This window comes from Apus apus, chromosome 5 (assembly GCF_020740795.1).
Source record: "Apus apus isolate bApuApu2 chromosome 5, bApuApu2.pri.cur, whole genome shotgun sequence".
Lineage (NCBI taxonomy): Eukaryota > Metazoa > Chordata > Aves > Apodiformes > Apodidae > Apus > Apus apus.
In genome coordinates, this window is record NC_067286.1 from 9,216,763 (window position 1) to 9,234,832 (window position 18,070).

The following is an 18,070-nucleotide window of genomic DNA, read 5'->3' on the forward strand; positions in this document are numbered from 1 at the left end:
AGTGCTGACTATGTGCATGGGAAATCACATCCATGTTTTCCTGGTGAGCCATATCTAGGAATGTGCAGTAGCCTCCCAAGCCACCCAGGCTAAGGATACAGAAGTATTGAGAAGACAAAGCTCTACACAAAGGAAGCTTTTTGCAGTGTATTTAGTAGGACCTTCAAAAGTTCCACAAAACCCAGAAGCCGTGATCCATATTTGAACACCCACTAACACACTATATATGCTCCAGTAGAAAAAAGAAAATTTGATACCCCAAATCAAAAGAACTAAGGCTGCAAAAGGCCTGGAGCTGAGGACAAATGCTTTGACAAAATGCAGTGAAGCAGAGGAAGCCAGCAGTCCCTCTGGAAGCAAGTTTTTACAACTCAGCATGGAGTGGCACATGGGTCATGCAAAGATGAGTAAGTAGAGCAGCAAGTTCACTGTGGGTCAGCTCAAACAAGCCGCTATTCAGAGGAACCTCTGAGCCTTTTCTGTTCTTTTCTTATGGAAACTGCTCATTTGGACATTTCTCTTACCTGAAGTCTGTGTCCATCTCCTGCCCAACTTCCTAAGGAATCCTATGAAACTGCTGCTGGATGAAGAGATAAAGCAAAACTTCTAGAAGATAAATCAAGAAGACACAGCAGCAATCAACCGTCAAGATCCCCTGAAAGGAACTGGAATCAAATCGGGCAGGAAGAGTAAGAGCAGGTGTTCTCAGTACGTAGTGCTGGCAGCCCATTCTTTCACCATCACTTGAGACCCAGGTGAGCTTGTTCTTCTCTGCTCCAAAGCAGTTAATGAACAGCACCTGTGTCTTTTTGCAGCACTACATGCTAGTAACTGCCTGCTGTAAATGCTCCCACCTGCATTTCTAAGAAGGTGACCTTAAAATAGGGGCCACCCAATGTTTCATAGGTGGGAAGAGGAATTAAGGTAACCTGTAAACAGATTTCATGCTTTACGTATTATAATTATTCATCAAGAAGCAAGTAATCATCTTCACTTGTCATGTCTTAATAGCTTTCTAACAAAAAAAAGCAGAAAATTCTGATGTAGTGACAATGCCTCAGGATTTAGAAAGAGTATTACCTTCAGTATGAAGGTGACATTAGCTTTACACTTAGCATGGTTTCTCTTTATTTTTTGTTTTAGTTTTAGTAAGTGTCTGAAGAGGACAGACACTGCCTATCTTACCATACCACTAGATATCCAATTTAACCCTAAAAGATGCCTGACATAAAATGGTTAATTAGTAAACTTTCTGTCAAGCACCTGTAAAGCTACCATGAGTGAAAGGAGCATCTGTGCCCAAATTCCTCAGTCAGCTTCTGTGCCAGCTACCCTGATCACTGCTGGCACCCAGGGTAGTAACTCCTGACATTTCAACAAAAGACAAACAAGAAGCATAAACTCCAAGTTTCCAACCAAATAACTCAAGTGACAAGACTGCATTTACTTCTAAAACAAAGAAAGAGAGAAGTGCCAAGAATTGGTGAATTTTTTTTGCACTTGCTTTCTGGTCTTAGCATTTTTGGCTTACAAAAGTTACAGTAAAGTTCTAATTAGAAGCAAGGTCATTTGATGGGTATTAGCACACCCTTTAAAGAGAAAAGCACCAGCTGATTCTATATTCTGTGGCTCTGAGTTTTTCCAAGTCTGATTAAAAATATTTTAGCTCATTAATTCAAACACAGCCAGTGTTTCCTACCACTGGTTTAACTCCTATCAGCACTTTCTTCATTCCCTACAGTAACAGGAGACTGATTTAACAGTGACATCACTTAGCCTTTAAAAAACCAGAACTGTTCCCCTCTCTCTAACCAGAGAGAACTGCTACAAGGAAAGCCTTCACGGAACACTGTTGCAGTTTAAGTCCCTATAATATGTTCAGCCACCTCATGTTCTGTAAAATTTCAAGTCACATTTCATGCTCTTTGAACTTACAGAGGGATGCTAAGCACCCATTGGCTCTGAAATGCAGAAACCATACAAAATGCAGAAATCAGCACAGAAGCAGCCAATTTATACAGAAGGCAATTTACCAGGCTAAGTGCAGCACATTCCTACTAAAAATGGATAAACTTGGTTTTAAATTAGAATCACAAAGAGTGGAAGTTACATGTTTTTCTTTCCAAATCAAATATTTAACAAAGGAAAACCACAGGTGTCACTGACAAGGAAAGACTGGTTGTGGCTTCAAAACACACTCATGCTCTCCTCACTTAGTAGCTTTAGAAGTGCATCATTCAGGCTGATACTTCTCATCACAGGAGAATTAGAAGCCTTTTGTTTGTTTCCATGAATGATAACTTAGGTATGGGGGAAATGACCACTTTTTTGAAGACTGCTGCTGTGCCTGGCATTAATAAACTGTTTACAACCAAAAGCAGACAATCTTTTCATCTCAAGAGGCCTAGCACTACAACTACAGTCAGCTGGGTGGGTAGCAAGAGCTGAGGAACCAATGGTGGCATCTGGGGGGGGGGGGGAGAAACGAAGGAGCAGTTCTCAAGAGTTTGCTCAGTGCAAACTAACCTGCCATAAAATACTCCAAACATACCAGATCTTAGTGAAGCATAGTTAAAACCAGGTCTTCCTTTTAAAAAAGCCCTTTCAGCAGGGGGAGATTTAACCCAAGACTCAAACATGGAAGCAGCCTTTTGGATTGTCACTCCTGCAACATGACAGAGGGGAAAAGAGGTGATTATTATGAGTCCTCTATTAGATGATGTTAAGTAGCCAATTACAGAGAAGTGCTCTGCCAGCACCCAAGCAGAATGCTGAGGGAAGAATTAGGGCTTCTCCACTGCTGTGTTTGGAAGAGAGTTCTTTCACCTGCAGAGTTGGAGAAGGTTGTATGTACAGTTAGAATAGCACATGCTGTTAACTCACAGGGAGTCAGTGAAAGCTCAACAGCTTCAGAATTGTGCTGCTCTGGCCTGAAGATTTGAATCCTTACCCTAGTTACTAAGCACAAGATTCTGGAAGTATGTGCTGTGTGCTTTATGCTACAGGTAGCAGGTCTCTGACCTAACCTGGGAGAGCCTTCATGAAACAGGAAAGGTAAGATGGACCTGAAAGATACAGGCAAACAAAACACAACTAGTCTCTCTCAAAGTAAAAGTAACTTCACATAATCAAAGAATTATACTTAACTATTAACTGAAGTACAACTTAAAAATTAAGCATAGCAAATAAGAAGTCCTTGAAGGACCATGAAGTAAAAAATTGTACAGCACAGGAAGTGGATCAGGAAATTTCCCTTCCTTCTGCTAAGGACTCGCAGTAGCTCTCAAGTCCTCATGCTCTAACCCATGCAATTTGTTCAAAATTAACTACCTCCTTGAAATACATTTTTAAAGCCTCTTTGAACAGACTTGGAGTCTGTTTGTAGGAGTCTAATCATGGCAGTGATTAGCATGTGTATTTATGGGACACACTGCTGTGCTTTAGCCCATATAAATAACTTGACCCACAAGATTTCTGGCCTGTAAATTGCAAAGAAAAACCTCCTCTTCCGGAGACTCTCTGCACTTTCATACAGTCAGCAGTATTTCAAACATCCCTTTAGCTGCTGTCCCTCTCTCAACTGAATCTGAATCACAAGCTTCATACACGATGCAGATCATGAGCCATATGACACAGGAAAATGTCAATACAGCCTCAGTTCCACATATATACTAATCTAAGAAAAAATATTAACAATGTTCAGCCTGATCTCATAATTTAACTATTTTCTTTCATTTCCACAGGTCTTTCTCTCTCCACTCCATAATGTGACTGCTTTGAGAAGTCCCCGCTTATTTTAAGCATTTGTCTTATGATTCTGAATCAGAATGAGAAAACTGTATAAGAGAGAATCAAGCCTCCTAAGTTTAGATTCTTGAATTCCATCCAGGTTTGGTGCCTAAAAACTAAAACAGTAAGTGTAACTATTTGTGTCCCTAGACATCTAGCTCTGGGATATTTTCATCGAGGATGAAGAACATGGTGAGATACTGAATTTCATAAAGATAAAAATACTCAACTATGTGATGCTGTCATGAATCTAGTTAAGGCTGTCACAATATGTAAAGTCAATAGTGGCCGAGTACTGAATAATTTTCACTTACATGGTAAATCAGATGTTTGTTGATTAAAACAGGAATACCACAACTACTTTCTGACACTCCTGGTGGTGGACTGAATCAGTTTCTGCAGCAGAGATAGGGTATAAACAGACAATGTAGTAGAAACCCCTACTGTATGAGGTCAGGGCAATTTATGATTTAATGTTTATTCTACAGCAAAGAACATTTTCACCAAGTGGTGGTTTTCATTTTTTTCATTTCAAAGAATCTTAAAGTAAGTTCATACTTCTGTTTTTACATATGCTCATAAAGAAGCAAGAGGCCTTGCTTGTACATGTCAGGATATGAATTTTTCAGAAGGGATAGTGGCTACAGAACTGCCATCCTGAAAGGTGTAACAGTTCAATTAGAATGAAATTAAAGGCTGCTGGTAATAATCACTACGCTTGCAGTTAAAGGATGTAACTGAATCAAGAGTAAAAAAAAAATCCCTGTTCACCCTACCTGGAGTCCGTGGCTCTAAGCATTCCTTTTATTCAGTGCATTGTGTTGGAACTTCTACTAATTCATCATGGTTTCTCCTGCTTCTTGTAATATGAATAAAAGCTGCTCAAAGCTGTAATTGTTCCATATTCCAGAAAAGACAGTTGCATAATGACTATCTATCACTGAGTCATATTTGTTGCAGAGCAGAGAGAGCCAGTGAATGTCAATCCTATGCTGAAAAGAAATACTAAGATAACCTCAAGGAGCACAGCATTTGTAAGTATCTTGAAAGGGGAAGCAGGGTTAAATGTAGTTTGCAGTTTGGTTAGGTAACCTTTAATTTGCAGTCACCTGCAGACAGAGAGGAGGAAAGAGATGTCAGAAGCAGCTCTGAAGAACACACTGGAACAGAGCAGGAAAAACATAGAATTCAAAGAGGTGAGACCTCTGCTTCTACATTTATGATGGTAGAGCATGTATTAAAAATAAGAACAGACAATTCATATCAGCTCCACTGGAACTATCTTACAGTTTCTAAAGATTTACCTACACACACTCTGAATGTCACCAGACTAGACTAAATAAATAGCACATGATTCAACACTGAAAGATTGACAAACAGCAAGAACACACTTTTAAGCAATTAACTTCCATTTCTCCAGGGTGGCCAGTCTTTGGTGACTTCTTGTCATTTCTGTTTTGAAGTCTGTGCAGCAGTTGTGAAATATGTAAAAATAGTAAGAAAAGTCTATATTTGGTAGTTTAAGTCTTAAAAGTCAAGTAAAGGAAAGGTTTTGCTTTAAAGCTGGTAGACTCCAAACCACAGCTTACAGATCATGGATGAGTGCTAAAACTGTGATGCTGACAAGAGGAGAAATCCATGAAATGTGAAGATTCCAAGAAATCAAGGTTGAAAAACAAAAAGACAAGCCATTTTGGTGACACACTAACTTAATGCTAACTTTTCCTCCCTCACCACAAAATGTAGATGCTACAAATAGCTGTAGTTGCTTGCAATTCCTTGACATGTTAATCCAACAGCTACTGCAGAACCACAGTACCCCTTAAAGCATATGAAAAAGGACCCATCCAAGTTAAATATACTACAAATGAACAGGCAAGGACAATGAGAACTAGCTGATACACAAGAAAGCCACCACAGAATCAGTTTGCTTGTAAAAGACCTTTAAGATCATCAAGTTCAACTGTTAACCTAGCACTGCTAGCACTGCCCAGTCCATCACTGAACCTCACCTTTGTCTTTAATACCTCCAGGGATGGTGACTCAACTACTTCCCTGGGCAGCCTGTTCCAGTGCCTGACAACCCTTTCAGTAAATGTATTTGTTCTAATATGCAATCTGTACCTCCCTTGACACAACTTGCCACAACTTGCCACTGTTTAATCTTGTTCTACCACTTTTTATAAGGGAGACCAACCCCCACCACACTACAGCCTCCTTTCAGGCAGTTATAAAGTCTCTCCTCAACCTCCTTTTCTCCAGAACAACCAACCTCAGTTCCCTCTGCTGCTCCTCCCAAGTCTTGTGTTCCAGACCCTTCAACAGCTTTTCACTTGGACAAGCATCAGCAGCTCAGTGTTTTTCTTGTAATGAGGGGCCCAAAACAGAACACAGTATTTGAGGTGCAGCCTCACCATGACCAAGCATCTCTCACCATGTGTTTTGATATTACCCCATAAAGGTTTACATTCATGTGTTGTTTTTTAAAATGCAATATTTGACAATCAAGTCAATAACTAAGTTTCTCACAAAAGAAAGAGCATGTTCTTGTATATTAATAGCATTGACACTATAATTTCCCACAAATTAGACTAAAAACATGCAAAAATACAATAAGCACTGTAACAATGTTTCAAGGGATTTGTTTATTTTTGGTTTACAAACAAAGGCACCCAATATTTCTTTTTATGTCTTATAAAAGCTCACAGATTTAGCATTTGTTTTCAAACATCTGTTCCTACAGCAGAGAAAAACATTACAGGAAAATGTAATTTTTTCCTGGTCCCAAATTTAAATATCAGGAACTGTGAAGTGATCATGTTGTTTCAGACTCCTCCTCTTCCTATTTAACCAACTGGAATACCTCCTGTAACTTGCTAGTCAGTGCAGTAAGTCTAGCTTACTGTATCAAAATATAGTTCTGGTATATTTTTGATCAACATCTGTTTTGTGCAAACAATGGTATGAAGAACGGCAAGAAAATGGTGTTCTGATATGGAAAAAAAATCCCAGTAGTTTCAGAGAGAATTTTACAGACTGACCACAGGAAGTGACAAAACTAATGCAATAAATGTGACACTGACTCTATTGTCAGTTAAATAGGATGACTGATGAATTTGGGTAACATACCAATAGTGAGTGTACAGAACCACAGTCTCTGAAGAGGGGAAAAATTTAGGTTTCTAAATTGGCAAATGTTTGAAGAGTAGAGGTTAAATAACCTTATGTTTAAAGTAATCTTCTTTGTTACTTATTCAAGATAATAGATTTCTAAACAGTGTTTTAGACCAGAATCAGTTCATTGGCTTCATAGTTCTCAGTATTAACAAATCAATATTAAAAGTGTCATGTATTAACAGTTATGAACAACCAAAATGCATATGTGAATTGGTTCACAGAATAATTTTCAGAATATGATGTATTAATCTTCAGCAAACTTCAGCCACAAGCCAACGTGGGACAAGGGATGTCATTGGATAGTAGGCACCTCTGAAAAAACTCTACAATGCAAGAATGCTTAAGCATACTTTCAGGTCTAACAAGATATTTGGGGAGGCAACTAAAATGTAATATATCTAATGTATTTGTTAAAGTGTAACATCTTCAATCACAGAAGCCATAATTCATTTTCAGCCACAGTCAGAGGTCTCTCACACAAGGTGCGGTCCTAGACCATTTAGGCTTTTCATCACTAGCTCTATATATACACAAGTAATTTTAAAAAGGAATTACAGCTTAACTAATACTACAGAATATTTAGCTTCAGCAAGGAAGCCATTATCTTTTCAAAATGAGAAATACACCTGCACGAAAGGTGTTCTCTTTAAAGTAAGAGTTATCACAAGAATAGCAAAATAAGTTCTTTACATACTTAATTCAAATAGGACAAAAAACTACCAAGGGCAGGTATAATGTACCTCTTGTGTAATTAAGTCATAATGTGCCTTTCCAAGCAGCTTCTTGTTTTAATGATAAAACACTGGGCAACGGTGCTGGTCAGTGCATCAGTTAGAGGTACATTACAGTGTTCTTAGACAGAACTCTGTGCAACCAAACTTTAAAGCAATCTTCCTGTATTGCCTTAAACAAGCATTCAATCTTTTCTTACAACTTGCTTGTTTTACAAGTGTTTTCCCTATCAAAACAAAGTAACAAGCAGAAAAAAACCCCATATTTCTTCATATTTACACCTAATAATTTAAGTTAAAAGATAGATGGAAGAATTGTTAAAATATTTTTGATCTGAAGCAAGGTGCATCTTGCTCTGCTTGCCCAGTGAGATGAGAGGTTTTAATTGGTGCAGGGCTGAGAAAGTGTGCTTATGCATTGGTGTCGTCCATGCATCAAATTCCATAGCTCAGGGATTAAAGAAAATATTAAGTCATGAAGTATTTGCTAACATGGCTTAGAATTTAAATCCAGGTATATCTCTTTATGAAAGCCTATAGTTTGTCCAACTACTATTACCAGTAATATAAACAGCAACTAAGTATAATAAACTCCTCTCAAATACTTTTACTTTTTGAAGTCAGAAGTGTGACAATCAAATGCTGGCTCCGCATTCAATAGATATAATTAAAAGAGGTTGCTCAGTGACTTTATTTTTGCCTCCTCAGGTTTACATTTCCTTTTATCTACTCAAGGAGAGGATCAATTATGCTTTCAGAGAAGCAAACTGTTCATGCTGACATAAATGCAAGTTGCATGTGGCCAATTTCGAGCACAGAACTGAATCACCAAGTACATTCTGAAGACCAGATTGGAGAGAAGGTCTTTCAGTAAGTAAGGAATGAAGGAAGGTTGTGGGTTTGGTTTTTTTATCCTTTTAAAGCAAAGTAGGCACCATTGTTGCATCCCTACTTTGAGAAGGGAAGAGTGGCAAAAAGACAAGTTTCAAAAGTCCTCAAGTAATTCTTTTCAGAGATCCACCATCATTTATACACTTTTGCAACTTGCAAAACCCTTTGTAATTTAGAAGAATTTCAAATAAATAGGTGTACAGTAACTAACAACTACTAAATAAGTTTTTTAATCTTGCTCAATGTGGAGTAAAACTTAAGAAAAAAATCATGTTAAGGCAGATTTCAATCAAACACGGTCCAAATTGCACAGTTATGTTGGTCAGTGGTCTAAAATGTTTTCCCCAGGTGAGTTATTTAAATGCTTTTTCTAATGCCAATTCAACCTGGCACTTGACCATTTTATTTTCTCTGTTTCCAGGAAGATGCACAACTAATATTACATATAGTATATCATAAATTTTCACTCCAATTTAAGATGAAATTATTCTTTTACAAAATGTGAGATGACTACATGTTACAGGCTTTGTGCAGTTAGACCACCAGATGCATAGATGTCCTAATGCCAAATTCTCTTCTTCAGTATCTCATCGTACTGGAGGCTCTGAAGTAGGAGAGGAACTTGTAACACAGACTAACCACAAAGTACCAGATATTTCTTGCCATTTGTGACCTTGCAATAAAGATGCGCCAGATCAGGATCACAAGAACTGTGTTGAAGCCATAGCGTATATTCCTTAACCTAAGAAAAAAACAAAGGAAATAATTAGAAGCCAAGATACCAAGACTTACAGGAAAAAAGAACACTCTGAAATTAGCTTCTAATATAGAATTTAATTTATCTGTTCACCTCCAGATACACTGTGAGTGATATTAAGTGAATAACAGAAGCTGGCAAGTGAAAGACCAAACAGAGAAGGCTTTTTTTCCATAGTTCACTGTTGAAAAGTGGAAAACATGAAGCCATCTCACATACTTCTGCTTTATAGCTGCTTGATGAAAACCTCTTAAAGCCAAGGTCAAACACAAGGTAGCTTACCTATAGAGGGCTGCCACCCACCCCCAAAACAAGGAATTATTTAACACACTGAACTCCACCTCCCCTCCACATATTTAACATTGCATATGTATGGAGAAGTAACTACAACTGCTGCTGAGAAAATAAAACAACTCAGCACATCACAGGATTTTCCAGCCACAGAGCCCAGAGTCTTCACTGCAATTTTAAACTCGTTCCTTCCCAGATAACTATATTTAAAGATTATGAGAAACTAAGTGTCCTTTTAGGGCAATTGTGACTTTTAGAAATCTTCTCACATGTAAGGATGGAAGCTTCAAGGCAAACAGCAACCAGAATTTGCTCATATTTCTTAGAAACAGAGCAATCTCTCTGGTTCAGTAGATCAGGACAGCTTGTAGTCTAAAGGCAGTTCTTTTTAAAGAAATAACTTACTGCCCTTAACTTGTTTTACAGGTACACTGGGTGTTACTGCAGCCAGACCTTCCTCTACATACCTTATTTGTAGAAAAAAAAAAAAGTCTAAATTTTTATATTACAAAAGTGAAGTCCACTTTTCTACTTGAGGAAAATTTTACTCAGTAGTTTCTAGAAGCCAGGCTGTCACACCTAGTTAATATTAGAAAAAGTGGACTCTTCAAATTCAGGTTAGTTGGGAGTTAAGAGATAGATGGTAACAGAAGAGACCAAATTAATTCCTCAGAGTAAATATAAATGTTTTGCAAAATAAGCCACTTATAAACTGAGAGCTGGGGGCAACCAGATGCTCTTCCAATACAAGACTTTCTCAAGTCATTTTTGGTATGACCCTTTCTACAAGGAATGGCTACTCTATGGTAACTTATGTATTTTTCAACAGCATCTAAATTAAAAAAAACCCAAACAAACATAACAACAAAAGGGGGGACACCTCTTCAGCTCTCCCCACCAGTATCAAATATTACCATCTTTCAAAAGTATGTTCGAGATTGTAACTCTTAATGCCAATCCACTTCACAACTGCACATCCTTATCCTTAGAAGAATTACAAGGAACGACCCAGACCACTCATCTTTGTGATATCAGGACAGCAGATGTGAAATAGTATTGCAGAATAAGATTAATCACTTATTTCACTCTTTAAAAGGACAAACCAAAAAAGTCTACAACTGCCATTAGGAATCAGCCAAGAACAAAATGAGGGCAATTCTAGAAGGTAACAATGCATTCACATTGGAGGAGTTAAGCCACAGATAAAAGGCTGAGAGATGTCATCTTAAGAGCACCAACATCAAAGTTTTCTGCTCTGAGGGGGAGAGTCCATGCCTGTTTACTCCCCTACTTCAGAAGATTGCATTCCCAGAACAAACAACTATTGTTCTATTAAACCTCCTCACCTGAACAAGCTGTTCTGACCTTGTGGTACTAGAGTACCTTTTTGCCTCCCAAAGATATCTGGGTAAAAGCAGAAATCTGGATTACAGTATACACTAGTGATCAGAGCTCCAACCATAATCACAGACTACTGTTGTAACTATAAATACTGAGAGCAACTCAGGAGCAGCAAATGGAACACAATGACATCTGACTTTGTTAGAAAATGCTTCAGACCACTGGACTGCAACAGAATTCTGAAGGACCTGAACAGGAGCTATAAAGAACAATTAATTCGTAACATGGAAAATCAAAACTTGATAGGGGCAGGAAGATAAAGAAAACAGAGGGAAATAAAAAGGTATACTTACTTATTCAAGTGTTTTCTAGCTGCTGGGATGCCAGACATTTCTTCATTCAGCACGTACTTCTTCGTTCCCATGCAGTAATTTTCCATGTATTCTGCCCAGTGTAGTTGTCGAACATCAAAATTAAACACCTGCATCAAATAAAAGCTTTCACTGTTAGTTGCCTAAAAATTCAGCTGCTACAAATAAATGAAATGTCTCTATACCAGACCAATTTGATGCAAAAAAGTTATCATGTCCTTAATAAGAACAATCCAGATTTAGATCCAGTTCTGACTCAACCAGCAGCTGTTTATACCACCTCTTCCAAACTCCAACCATTTAATGCCTTTTTTTTTTTCTCCTCAGCAGTAGTGTTCCTCCCTTTACTTCCAAGTGCAATGCTTTCCCATTTAATCTGTCTGTAAGGAATTCCACTCTAAAAAAACCTATCCCCTATAACATTGTTCCTCCTTTTAAGCAACAAAAAAATTCTAATATGCTATAAACACTGCTCTGTGCCAAGTTCACCATTTGATAAATACAGAGTTCTTTTAGCTGTCTTTTTAAAAGAACCACATAAGAATCTTCCTCAGGAGAGGAAAGTTACTTGGTTAAATTCACAATTCAATACATGAGCGAATAACATGATCTCCTCATTTCAAGAGTCTACAGTAACACCTGTTTAAGTCCAAATAAATAGGAAGATTTTCCTAGCAGCTTTTTAACTCTGCCAGTTTTATTTCAGGTAAAAAGAATAAGCAAGATCGTTACAGGAACAAAAGACATGTAAACAGTTTTGTGCACTGAAACTAGTCAGCTTTAGAAGTTGTCATACATACTCTAAATTCAAGTTCATGATTCCAAATAGCCTGCTTAACAGCACAGCAGGTGTGCTATAAAAAGTACAGCAAAAATGAAACTCATTACAGTTCTGAAGACAATCCCTCACAGTGAGTCTTTGTAATTTAGCACTGTTCCTAAGCCAGAGGTCAGCGCAGTTCTGGTCATGAAATAAGACGTGCATGCTTAACGGCCTTCTGGTTCTGGGAGGTTATCAGAATCTCTCAGTTAAAATTTATCTTCCATAATATAACATAGCAAGAACGCAAAAGTAAAGCTTCAACCATTATTTCAACTAGTTCTTTATTGCTGTATGCACATTTCATTGAAAATTTAGCTAACTGAAAATACTAACAGTCCAAATTTTTGTTTTGTTTTTCAAACTAAACCTGAACAAAAAAATTGCTGGGAGGAGGCGAGAGGATGGCAGATGGAAGTCCTCTCCACACAAGAAACATCAAGCTATTTTATTTCCTGCTTTTAGACAGTTTATTTAGAAGTTGGGCATCTTTTCTTCAACTTCACTACAGAACTACATTCTGGAAAACACTCAAACAGGGAAGACTTCCTAAAGATGACAGAGCTATTCCAAATGCGTAAGAGAATTTGAGCTTTTAGAACTGTAACTGATTATTTTATTCCTGCTGAATATTAACCAACAAAGTGATAGCAGAAAGGAAGTTTAAACTCAGTTATATGTTGGGGGAGCAGAAGCAGAAGTTGATCTCAGCTGCAGTAAGTCTTTAACGTGTACATGTATCTAGCTGTAAGACACACTGAGGGAAGGAAACAACTCTATTCCATTACAGCTTCACTACTGTACAAATATATTTTCAGTAACTTAGAATGAATCCAGCAAGATTTTTATAACTTTTCCCAGCCATATGAGGGGCAGGTAGGTGGGAATTTGGCAGCACAGGCATACATGTAGAAAAGGAAGGTAGGCTTGGTCAACACTAGACACCAGGGTGAACCAGCCAGCCACATCCAGGCATTTCTGTTGGTCTGAGGTTGGTACACATAGCACAAAAATTGAGACTCAGATGGTCAACAACCACATACAGTGGGAAAATAAGACTTCTCCTTTGAGTTTTCATTCACTCTTACTCAAGCCCTGCACTCAATATCAGTTTTTTTCTTGTTCAACAACCTTCAGGACTTTTCTGTCATCCTGCTTTTTTCCCCCCTTTCTCCCCTGCATGGGTCAGTTTCAGTCACACAGCAAGGGTGTGCTTCAGAAAGAAGAGAATTTACACTTGTATTTCTTTGAATACACAGAATCTCTGGCCCAAGCATGAAAAGTGTATATACCTTTTTTTACTAATTTAAAAACAAGCAAGAAATTCCTTCAAAGTTTACCTCCTGTTCCTCAGATTAAGTGATCAGAAAGTAAAGCCTTATTTTACTCATGAGGCAGGTAAAAAGGTTAACAGCTTGGCCACTTGGTTGATAGATGGGCAACACATGGCCTGATCAGGCCACCTCATACCAGGCCTCCTGCCCTTCCTCATCTCTGATCAAACCCCTGGTCTAGCTCTTAACACAGCCCTGCCACAACTGAAGGGAGGGGACAACAATCTCCAGCGCCGGGTTAGCTCGACACAACAGTGAGCAGCTTTACCACTTCATGTCCTTATTCAAGCTCACAATCCATGATCTTGTATTTCACTTTCAGTCCTCACACACACATCACACAGATACTTGCCTTTCTGTCTTGAGGGTTTAGCTGGTTCATTAGCATAGTCATATTTTCAGTATTCCAGATCCAAGATTTGCTTGTAAAGTATTCCAACAACATCATGGCCCTATGAAGGCGTGTTATTGTTTTCATCATCCTGCAGTCCAAGGCAAGGAATGTACAGGTTACAGTGGTAAAGGTTATTTCAAACAAGAAAAAAACCACGATAGTAAGACTGTACATTTTTTTCCCTCCAGCCCCACATTCTTGGGTTAACATATCCCATCCTGCTCTGTACACAAACCAACTTTTATTAGATCAACAGGATATTTCTGCATATTATTAAAGTGGACTTTGGCTGTCCAATCTTCATATAGAATCAAAAATTATAAAACAGTTATTTTTTCCTAATCCTACTTCCCAGTCCAATAGTAAATTTCTTCCCTATGAAATATGGCCCACCCCTTAAAAACACTGCTTCTGCAGCAGAAGGCAGCAAAATTAAGGGCACAGATAGACCACAGCAGATCCTTCCAGTTAGGTGACCAATTCTATGCTACTTCAAAATATGCAGAAATATCTTCCATCATCCCTTATTATGCAGAAGAAGCAACTCTACAAAACCATCACTTGGGAGTACAGAGAAATTGTTATAAGGATCAGTTTGGGCAAGTTTCTTTCATCAGATTATTGGAAGTGGACCCAAAAAAATGAGTCATCCAGCCTCTCTGATGCAAAGTTCCCACATTTATGACAAGAAATTTTCCAAGTGTTACAGTGCTATTGATGGTCACTCAATTTTAATAAGCATTAACTAGTACCACATAATCTAATGCTAATGAAGTCCTGCTTTGGGTGCTCAAGGTGCTTCCATCTCACAGAACTGCTTCTGATTTGATCCTTATAGCAGGACACACTGGTCATTTTAAGCATGGGGGAGGGGAAGGCAAAGCAAGCAGAACAACCCAGCACTAACAGGAAATGGCTTTCTGAAGGTAGGTTTTGTTCCATGAAATTCATAAAAGCAATAAAAACAACTGATTTTTTTTTTTCTCTGAAAGCTGCCTTGACACATTCATGCTTATTAAAGGGATATAGCACATGGTTCCAGGAACTCTTCTAAAGCAAGTATTATTCATCACTCTACTGTCACTAATGGCTGGCATCTCAGTTATCAAAGGGAATATCAAGGCTGCCTTTTTTCCTTCTCATGAAATGGAGTAATACAAATTGCAGACACCAGTGAAAAAAGCAGAGCATCTCTAAAGCACAGAAAGCACGAGTATTTTTCCTTAAACCAGGCAGGAACCTATCTATAGAGTAAAATTCACTTTTATTCAAATTTTAGACCACTAGCTAATTCTATTAGTAAACCTTTCTAGATGCTTTTAAACACCTGTTCATAGTTTCACCTGTTGGGCAACATGGCAACAGTAAGAGCTGACTTCAGCCAGATTTCCTCTGATTCAAAAATAATTAGGCATATAGACTGTGCATCCAAGATATATCCTGTGTTAAATATACTGAACATTTAAAAAGTGGAATAGTTAAGCAAAAAAAAAAAATCAGAAAAGAACTCAAAACTTTGGAAGCAAAAATCTCAATTGTCAGATAAGCCAGGAAGACCTCATAGCAAAACAGCCTGGATAAAAACAGTTCCAAACATGAACTGGTGGTCAAGTGCTTGGACTTCTTGTAGAGGTCTGTCCACTGACAGTCTTACTTAACTTCACTGACTTGCCCTGCTGTGCCTCCCCAGCCCATGTTCTTATGCTAAGCTAGGAGAGCAGCTGAGTTTTACTTAGAACACTTAAGCTGTTATAGTTTAAGAAAACTTGTGCCCCTGCAAAATACTAAATGGTGCAAGTGAATAACTGATTAGGCAATTGCAGATTCTGAGCTTGTTACTGGTCACTGACATGGGTTTTTGCTCTTTTCTGTAAACAAAAACTAAACTAAATCTAAACTAATGTAAAGACTAACCTTTACTGGGAAACTTGCTGTCTGCTTATGGATCTGGTTTTAGAGCAGAGCTAAAATGATTTAAAAAAATAAAATCAAGTGACTAAGAAGAGTTTTACCTCAGCTGCCAATTTTTTACCTCCCTCCAACTCAAACCAGATTTAGTGACTGGCCACAGAACCAGCTGGATCAATGGAATTTTTTTGTATAGGGTTAGTTTCTCAATATATCAACCAAAATAATCAAATGTCTCCACATTCTCTCAGTTGCTACAACAATTAAAAAGGTAAGAGAAGAGGACCAGCTTTCTTGATAACAGCTTTTAAGTTTGCACTAAATCAACATGAAAGTACACTTTTTTGTTTTTTGAAAAGAAAAAGAACTATGGAGACAGGCTCTTGTATTCAGTGATGTCAGCATGAGTGTAATTTACTGGACACTTGTATAGCTCTGGCAGACTAGGTTTTGTAACTTCAATGGCACCACATTCCTCCTGCACACAACTCAAAAAAACCATGGATACACATAATGGATCTTTCTCAACTTGAAGTCTTGAAATATACACCTCTCAGGTTGTTCCAGAGAGCCCTAGGATACAAGCCATACATATTAAAGCTATATATTATAACCAGTCAGTATAATATCAAGCATTGTATCACACTGTCTTCATAAAACTGAAGACAAAACAGCCAGACCTGCTGATCACCACAAAGAACTGAACATTAGTGTCAGTCAGCAAGCCAGTGTGGCAGCACCCAAGACCTCCACCTACACTGAGCAGAGTTCTGCCTCTACTAGGCAGCCCTTCTAACACAAACTACATTGCAACATTTTGAGAAGCACATCACAGGAATTAGAAGTTTTAAGCAGTAGTTAATTTAATTATCTGGAAGTTAGGTGGGCATGCTTCTATACCAGACAATTGAAAGTGACCTGGCTTAAGGCTATGACTGCATTTTGAAGTCTTGCACACAACCTATTGTCTCCAAGATTAAAACACTTTTAATGCTAAATGCAGCCTGATCCTTCAGTGGACCTACAGGCTGCTAACCTGCAAGTCTCTGCATAAGCATTTGAGATAGTTAATTAATTTTTTTAAAAAACATTCCTCTAAAATACATGAAACAAACTTTCAGATTTGTCTTTGTTCAAATTTTCACTTGACTCTAAATTTTGAAGTGTAAGACATACTCCTGGAATTCTTCTTTCCAGCAGATCAGTCCTTCCTTTAAGTGCAAAACTTAAGTGCTTCCAAGAAGGAAAAAACATTAAATCTGTTCAATGAAACTCTACTCAACTCATTTCTGATTTGTAAGACAGTAACTATGTGAAAGGTTCTTCATGTTAAGTTTTAAGACTTCCTATCTATCATTTCAATTTAAAGCTGTGTCCTTTGCACCTCCCTACAGGCATCAACCACACCTTCCTCTCAGTTTTCAAAGAAGTAGTAACAGAAAATGAACTGCTGGAGAAATCCCTGAATGATATCTGGAGGTCCTGCATGCCATGTGCTGTTCTTTCAGGGTAACTGGAAAGATCTGCTGGGTGTGTAAGTTTAAAGGCTTTAAGACTTCAAATATACTCAACTCTTTTTAAGTAACATGGTTCTGTTGTGCTAAGCATTATGCAAAGTTACAAGAGATAACTATGCCTTATATTTAAGTTAGACAATTGATGAGCTTTGCTATGCAACTAAGTATATGTGGCAAGCTACTGGTAACACTATCCTTAAACTTGGATGCTAAGGATTATCACCACTATTTATGCAATGCTATAACAGCCAAGGATTGAAGTAATGAAGATTTAATATTTTATTCTAAATATTTATTGTACATCTTCTTTCTATAAAATTTGCAGAAAATATTATATAAATTATTCCCTCCTTCCCTGAACTGTTAATATTAGAGAATTTTTAAATTCAAGAACCTTGAACTAGATGTGAAACCAGCAAAAATATTCCCATCTCACTGAAGCCACTGCTTCTACAAGTCAGGTACATAAGAATGGTTTCATATTGCATAAAGACTTCAACAGATGAGTTTTAAAAAAAACAAACCCTGAACAGGAATATTTTTTAAGATTATTATTATTAACATAATCCTTTAGTTCCAAAGGGTTTAGGCCTGATCTATTTCTTTCACTTCTTAAAAATTTCTCAGTTACAATGCAATATCCTGACAGTATCACAAGAATGCAGTTAATCCTACAGTCATTTCATTGCTTGGAGTTTTTCCTACACAGTACACAATAGAGACCTCAGAAGTGTACCCAGCCTCAGCAC

At 37.8% G+C, this 18,070-nt stretch overlaps 1 protein-coding gene across 2 annotated transcripts in view; it reads right to left on the reverse strand.

Annotated features, from left to right (window-relative positions):
- Positions 1-6,419: 6,419 nt before the first annotated feature.
- The window catches only part of FAR1 (fatty acyl-CoA reductase 1), a 40,579-nt gene continuing 28,928 nt past the window's right edge, over positions 6,420-18,070 (reverse strand). For both annotated transcript variants that reach the window (XM_051622200.1, XM_051622199.1), the window contains 3 exons: positions 13,855-13,984; positions 11,331-11,458; positions 6,420-9,330 (listed from right to left, as the gene is read on the reverse strand). In XM_051622200.1, coding sequence (XP_051478160.1) covers positions 9,168-9,330; positions 11,331-11,458; positions 13,855-13,984 — 421 coding nt within the window. In that variant the 3' untranslated portion in view covers positions 6,420-9,167. The remainder of the gene's footprint in view (positions 9,331-11,330; positions 11,459-13,854; positions 13,985-18,070) is intronic.